Source organism: Tupaia chinensis, unplaced genomic scaffold, assembly GCF_000334495.1.
Source record: "Tupaia chinensis unplaced genomic scaffold, TupChi_1.0 Scaffold000421_1, whole genome shotgun sequence".
NCBI classification, from domain to species: Eukaryota; Metazoa; Chordata; class Mammalia; order Scandentia; family Tupaiidae; genus Tupaia; species Tupaia belangeri.
In genome coordinates, this window is record NW_006159926.1 from 1,503,587 (window position 1) to 1,511,483 (window position 7,897).

At 41.4% G+C, this 7,897-nt stretch overlaps 1 protein-coding gene across 4 annotated transcripts in view; it reads right to left on the reverse strand.

The window, feature by feature from the left end:
* The window catches only part of ASPH (aspartate beta-hydroxylase), a gene marked incomplete at its 5' end in the record, with an annotated part of 229,308 nt that overhangs the window by 81,561 nt on the left and 139,850 nt on the right, over positions 1 to 7,897 (reverse strand). For all 4 annotated transcript variants that reach the window (XM_027774298.1, XM_027774299.1, XM_027774297.1 and 1 more), the window contains 2 exon segments: positions 2,122 to 2,258; positions 5,693 to 5,843. In XM_027774298.1, the coding sequence (XP_027630099.1) occupies positions 2,122 to 2,258; positions 5,693 to 5,843 (288 nt within the window).

The following is a 7,897-nucleotide window of genomic DNA, read 5'->3' on the forward strand; positions in this document are numbered from 1 at the left end:
TTTTACAAGTAAGGAAGGAAAGGACGAGGAGGAAGTGAATGTTTCATATTTGTGGTCTCTGACAGTGACAGGATAATGGCCAGGGCTGCTCGAGTTGTCAGTCTGTACATTCACGAGGTCCTGGATCACTGAGCCACGTGATGCTCCCCTGAACCAGGTGGTGCAAGGTAAGGCTCTGAGAGAAAGGTTTTGGCCCCTGACAAATACGATGAATCACACGAATTACTTTATTTCCTGGGTCTTTGGTTCATGGCTCGTATTTTTAACACGGTGGGCTCAATCCACTCGCTGTAGATATTAGCGATGCTATAATAAGTCAAGGTCATATTTCTGCTCTCTCAGAAAGTATATAAGTTATGACAAGAGTTAAAAAGGCAACTGCCCCAAAATTGAATGTTTTCCAATTAAGCATCAACAGCAATTAACAGAGAGAAGCAGCACTTAGTGGGTGGACTGGTCCCTGGACTAAGTATATAACTGCTCTACTTGACCACATTTTAAACATGAAAGGAATCCCGTTGGCTATCACTGAGTGACAGCATTTGGACATAGGCTATCAGCTTGAAAATGATTGAGCAAAAGACCCAGATCAAAGAATAACAAGTAAATGAAGTAAATGTGTTCACCTTCTTTTTTTTTAGAAGTTTAATTTATTTTTTCCATGAGAGAGAGAAAGACAAAACTTAGCACCCCAAACAGGGTCTTCATGCCCCTCTCTACTCTCAGACAGCCTGGATCATGGGCACATGTGTACCCTGAGTATACAGGGAGGCCCTGGGGTGGGACTCGAACCTGTGACCTTTCCATGTAGGTCCAGGTGTGTTGCTGTACCACTGTAGCTGGCCCCTTATCCTTCTTTCTTTCCTAGAGACATTAAATTTCTTCATCTTCAATGGTCATTTGGTATCTTATATACTCTGTGTCAAACCAATACTCTCATTATCTAAAGAAATCACAATTTTCTAGATTCTAGAGTTTCTTGTGATTTAGAGGTTATCTATTAAGACGTTTATGATAAGGTAGAATCCTTTGAAAGGCATCCTTGCCAGAGGATTGAAGAGTAAAAAGCCTTCCTGAAAAATGAGTATTTTACTCCATATGCCCGAAGTCTATGTCTAGATAGGACTTCTAGTGGATAAATGGAAAAGATTATGTTTTTTGTTGCATTATAGGAACTTGAGTTTTTTTTTTCCCAATAGTAAAGGACACTTTCAAGAGAGTATTTATAGAAAGATAAATATGAAGTTTTAAAAATATCACAATTTGGGGTGAGCAGGTGGCATAGTGGTTAAGGTACTGGACTCCCATGTCCACATGGCTGACCACAGTTCAAGTCCCAGACCCAGTGGATTGAAACTCATGGTGGCGCGTGAGTATGAATGTGTCCAGAATCCCAGGAGAATGGAGGAGAAGGGACTACAGTGTAGTTATCCCTCTGGGGCGGGTGGTGATTTCTTGCTTTCTGTCTCTCTCTGTCTCTCTGGTGAGCACATGTGTCCTATAGCAAAAATCTCTTAAAACAAAACAAAACACAATTAATGCCAGCAAGTAACATGGTGGTTAAGTTGCTAGACTCCCACATGGTTGACTTTAGTTTAAGTCCCGGGGCTGGTGGGTTGCTTTTTCACTTTTCTTCTATCTCTACCTGTTGAATTAAAAAGTAAGTAAATAAATCAATAAATTCTTTAAAAAATAATCACAATTACAAGTTAAAGATTTTAATGTAGCAAATGTTAACTAAAATTTAAAATCTTCTCATTTAAAAGCAACGAGAAAACAAGAATAGGTCAACTATAATGATACTGACATGCTATTAAATTAATTTAAAATATGCAGAGCGATAGACTGAGTATATTCGATGTAATTTACAAATACCATTAAAAGTTAACATTCAAAACAGTTTGGTGTAGGGGCCAGCAGGTGACGTAGTGGTTAAAGGTACTGGATTTGCACATGGCCAGCCATGGTTTGAGTCCCAAACCTGGCGGCTTGCTTTCTCGCTTTCTCTTGCTCTTTCTCTGGTCAAATTAAAAAATAATAATATGAAATGGAGTTAGATAAATAAATAATTCTTGTAAAAAAATAGTTTGGTGTAGTTATTAACAGAAGGTTGGTGCTTACCTCTTCATAAACCTTCTTGGCGTTGTCATTATCTCCTATCAAGAGGTAGCCCACTCCAAGGTCATTCTTTAAGGAAGTGTCACTGGGAAATAGTTGCACTAATTTCTGTAGGGTAAGCAGGGAACCTCTCATGTGACCTGATTTGGTAGGAAGAAATACAAACCCAATAGAAATAAAAACAGAATATGTAACCTTTGTACTGAGAACACAAATCATGAAAGACGATGCAACAGAACCTGAAAACCAGCGTAAATTGGAGTACGTGTATTTTTTTTTTTAAGAGAGGTTTTTGCTATAGGGCGTGTGCTCTCACCAGAAAGACAGAGAGACAGAAAGCAAGAAATCACCCCCCAGGAGGGTGGTCCACACTGCAATCCCTTCTCCATTCTCCTCTTGTGATCTTGGGCACGCATGCACATGCACCTGGTGTGAGCTTTAGCCACTGGGTCCAGGACTTGGAACTGCGATCGACTACATGGGAGTCCAGCAACATAGCCATTATGCCAACTGCTGGTCCCTTGAGTACATGTATTAGTGGCTTATTATGTACCCAGTGAGATTGCATGATGCAGGTACAATGGCATCACTAAATGCTAAAAATACAACCCAAAACATTATATAGAATACAAACATTCTAAAGACATGCTCAGTTTTAAATTCTTTAACAGTTGCCTTTTTACATTAAATTCCCTCTTAAAGTTTAAGTTATGAATGCCTCGTAATAAGGTGTTTTAATGAGTTTTTTTGTTGTTTATTAGCTTAAAAATTATAAAGGGTAGACAATAAAAAACCCAACTCGCTTCAGTGTCTAGTACTGAACAGGAGCTAAGGTGCGCAGGCCAGTCTTTAACTGCTGACACCTTCTCCAATGAAAAGTGTCTTCATCCCTAGATAAAAACCTCAGAATGGAGCAAAGGCTGCATTACTCAGTGTTATGGAACCCTCTGGTGGACAGCACGATACTATGCAGTATGTGAATCATGAAAACCCTAGCTTTAATTATGTTTAAGGATGTCCCATGGAAATTTAAAAGTTCTGGGCTCAGTTGTCATTATTTTTTTTGTACAGTTGGGAAGATAAAATGTGTAAAGGAAAATAAGCAAAATAAGACTAGCATACACATTAAAAAAAAACAAACCCTAATTATCTAAACGGGTTAGTTGCCTACCAACTCATGAGGGTGGTAAGATTACTAATAACCTCATGAAGTTGTAGACTTCACTGTAACCATCTGGCTTAAAACATCACGAACTTGGCCCAGCTGCAGCGCTGCACAGGTAATTTCAGTGTTAGGGAGGCTGAGACCTAGTCCCAAAATATTTATCTCTCTCATAAAGAGGAAACAACAGGAAGATCTCCATTTTATCCGATGGCCACTCCTCATTACTGACCCGTTGTATTCTAATTAGAAATCTGGGATGGGCTTACTCAGCAGCCATTCGCAACTCTGCCTCCAGTTTTCTGCCTCTCTCCTTCCCCTACCTGCCTAGTAGGCTCACAATTTTCTTCTGCTTCTAAATTTCTTCCATGAACCACAACAAAGGGTGCAGATCGAAACCCCTCCTGGAGACTCTCCCCAGTCCCTTCACCTCCACATCGTGGAACCCTGTTTTCTTCTGAGTGAAACTCACCAGTCGTTGTTTTCACTAAAACCTTCAACCTGGAGTCCCTTAAGAGCCTCCTCAAGGGAATTAGAAAGGACTAAAGTCAAACACTGAAAGACTGTTGTAATTTTATTGTTCAAGTATTAAGATTTTTAAAGAAAGGATCAGAAACAGTGGCAGAGTCATACTGGAGGCTGAGGAAAAGGGGAAGAAAGCTCAGTAATACTGATTTTCTGTCTCCACAGACTCCATGGGTACCCAGCCCTGCCTCCTCTGTCCTGCATTTATGCTGCATGTTTTCATCCCCTTGGGCTGGTCCTTATGAAAGTAAGCCTAATCGACCATTTCTTCCAGTTGCTAGTCACCACTTGTATTCTGGCCTATCACAGATTCTGATCATCTACAAAACTGACACAGATACCCTTAATCCCATTCCAATAAAAAGGGTCAGTTGGGTCTTGCCTGTTATAGGAGCCTCCCCTGAGGGACACTGACAATCTGTCCATGTAACTACCCGGCCACCTGAGCACCCACTTCAGTAGCAACATGTGGCTTAGACCCTTCTTTACTGGTTTACTGCTGACATGTGATTGAAAGACAACCACAAGCCTTGTTACAATGGAGTGAGCTTAGGGTTGGTCTTACCTTCCTTTGGCATGAGAATCTAGGTCAGCTGAGAGGATGCTTTGTGTTGCTCTTTTCAAAGTATTTGTAAATTTACATTATGATTAACATTTTTTTTGAGAGGTTTTCGCTATAGGGCACATGCGCTCACCAGACAGAGAGAGACAGAGAGACAGAAAGCGAGAAATCACCCCCCAGGGGGGATGGTCATGTCGCAATCCCTTCTTCTCCTCTCAGGATCTTGGGCACGCACGCACATGCGCCCGGCGTGAGTTCTAAGCCACCAGGTCTGGGATGCGAACTGTGGTCGACTACATGGGAATCCAGCAACATAGCCATTACACTAACTGCTGGTTCCCATTATGATTAACATTTTTTTCTAGTATTTTCCTTGGTATAGGAAGATAATTCTTATAGGCAAAATATTTAATGCCCAGAACTCATAATGTTCTTTTTTAAAGAATTATTTATTTAATTTTACTTATTATTATTATTTTTGGAGGTTTTTCCCTTAGGGCATATGTGCTTTCTGGAGAGAGAGAGAGAGAGAAAGAGAGACAGAAAAAGTGAGAGATCACCTCCTGGGGAGGTGGCCACACCAGAATCCCTTCTCCAATCTCCTCCTGGGATCTTGGGCATGCACACACATGCACCCAGCATCAAGTTTCAAACTACTGGGTCTGGGACTCAAACCGTGGTTGGCCATGTGGGAGTCCAGCAATGTAACCACTATGCCAATTGCTGGCTCCATTATTATTATTTCTTAATTTGCGATAGAGCACTTGCACAAGGGAGAGAGAGAGAGAAGGAAAGAAAGTGAGAAACTGAGGAAACAAGCCACCAGGTCCAGGACTCAAACCACAGGTGGTTATGTGAGAGCCTAGTACCTTAAGTATCATCACACCTGCTGGCCTCACTCTTAACATTCTTGATAAAAACTGCTCTATGGAAATTTTGACTTTCATGAATCAGGTTTTAATAGTTAAGAGAGAAGAGAATTTGGCACCAAAGGAAGAGTTTTTCATTCCAGACCTATTCATTTATTAGTTATGCTTTCTTCCATAAATGACCCAAGCTGTCAGCATCCTCTTTGCCTTGTCTTTAAAGTGGATATCTGTGTGTTCATGTGTATACCATATACATCTCTGTAATTAAGGTTGGGACTGCTACTTCCATTTTAGAGATGGTTTGCCTAGAACACAGTTGGATAAATTACTTGGAATTATTTCTAAAACTCAGATTCTCTCACTTGTAATTTAGCTCTTCTAAGACTAAACACTGCCTTCAGGCTTTTGAGGATAAAAACACCTTTTCCTACTAAGTTCATTATTACTGCATCTTACCTAGAAACTGCTGTCTTTCTGATCGCCGCTTCAAACTCAGCTTTACCAGGTCTGCAGGGACATCAGGCAGGCTGGCCACCTCCTGGTAGGTCTCGATGGCCCTGCGTAGCAACTCATTGCTCCTCCTCTTCTCGGCCAAATCATCTTCACACTAGAAGAAGCCCCCAGAGTTGATAAATGTCCCATGACTAGCTATTTTTATGATGATTATGAATAACAAAATATTCTCAAGACATTAACATTTGGATACGCTGTGAAAGAAATTCAAGACAGATTGACCTTTTCTTTTTATCGAGAGATTAAAAAAATTAAAAAAGAGAAAGTGACATGACATGCTATATTGACGAGGAAGCCCAGGTAGATGCCTCGGCAGGGATCCAGGCATCGGGTGATGGTGGCCTGAACTACGGTAATAGCAATAAAGGGGGTAGGCAGTGGCTGGATTATATACTCTGAAAGCTGATTACAGATAGATTTTGAAGATCAGAGTCAACAGATTTACAGGCAGTCGGAGTGTGAAGGATATAAGAAAAAGCACGAGAGAAGTTGAAGGTGACTTCTGGCCTTTTGGCTGGAGTGCTCACTGATGAAACAGTCATTTCCTGAGAACATAGGGAGACAATAGGGAGGAGTGAGTTGGGAGAAGTATGGGATCAGGAGTTCTGTTGGTCATATTAAACCGCAAATACCTATTAGATACGTAAGTGGAGATATGTACTAGGAAGATGCATATGTGAGTCTGAAGGAAAGCTCTGAATTAGAGACACACGTGGGAATTCTCAAGGAAGGAGAAAACATGTACAGCTAGGAAGCCAGTGGGGCATGGAGACAAGAGAAGAGAACTGAAATGATCCTACAGAACTCCAGGACTCCAGGTCAATAGAGGCAGATGAGGGAGGACTAAGAGAAAAGTCAAGAAAGATTTAAGAAGAAAATAACAACAGAGAAGAGATGTTTTGGAGGCCAAGTATAAAGAAAACTTTCGAGAGAGAGGAAGTGTATTAAACAGACAAGATGAGAGATGAGACTAGATCATGCTGAGCTTGCAACGTGGAGCCTCTGAGTCCAGGGGAAGTGTCTCCATGGGGACGTGTGAGTGAAAGAAGCAGGTTCCAGGCAATGTGGAAGGGAAGGAAGTGGAGACAACTCTTCAAGGAATTTTGCTGGAAAACGGAGCAAAGACATGGGCTTACAGATTAAGAGAGGGATGTGGGGACGAGAGGATTTTTCAAGAATTAAGAATTTCACAGCATGCTTCCCAATAGACACAAAAGGTCCAGTAGGTAGGGAAGATGTGATAATGCAGAATGGGACAGGACAATTGGAAGGACCTTCGGTAGGAGTGAAGGGATGGGAAAGAAGCCAGAAATTCATCGGTGTGGAAAGGAGGGAAGGCAGGGCACGTGCATGCAGGTGTAAGTGGGTTGTTAGTGCAGTAGTGCGATCAAGTGGAACTTCTGTGGATAATCCTCCTTTCTCAGGGAAGTAAAACTCATAATGCTCAGTTGGGAACAAAACGGGGAGTGAAAAACTGAGGGGAGGAGAGGAAAATGTGTAAAATGATCATTGTGCTTCTGGGTTTAGGAGACTACCATGAAGATTGTTGCTATTTGAGAAAAGTATGATTCCAACTAGATGTTAAAAATAGCACATACAGGGACCAGCAGTTAGCGTAATGGCTGTCGCTGGACTCCCACATAGTCGACCGTGGTTCGTGTCCCAGACCCGGTGGCTTAAAACTCACGCCGGGCGCGTATGCGTGCGTGCCCAAGATCCCGAGAGGAGAATGGAGGAGAAGGGATTGCGGCGTGACCATCCCCCCTGGGGGGGTGATTTCTCGCTTTCTGTCTCTCTGTCTCTCTCTGTCTGTCTGGCGAGCGCACGTGCCCTATAGCGAAAACCTCTCAAAAAAAATTAGCACATACAAATTATTTTCTCAGAATATTTAAACATGTGTACCTATTTCATATGTTTACCTTATCAAATAAAGTATATGCTATAGTCAATACATAGATCACTGCAGAACCAAAATAAAACATCACTTCACAAATTAGAGGGCTTGAGAAAACGATCCACTTCTTCACCCAAAATTAAAAAATGAAAACAAAAACAATAATGTTAGCACAAATTGATAAAATAAGGTGTCTGTGGAAAACTTTTCAGAACAATAACATAACAATGAAATAACTTGCTAATATGTGGTGA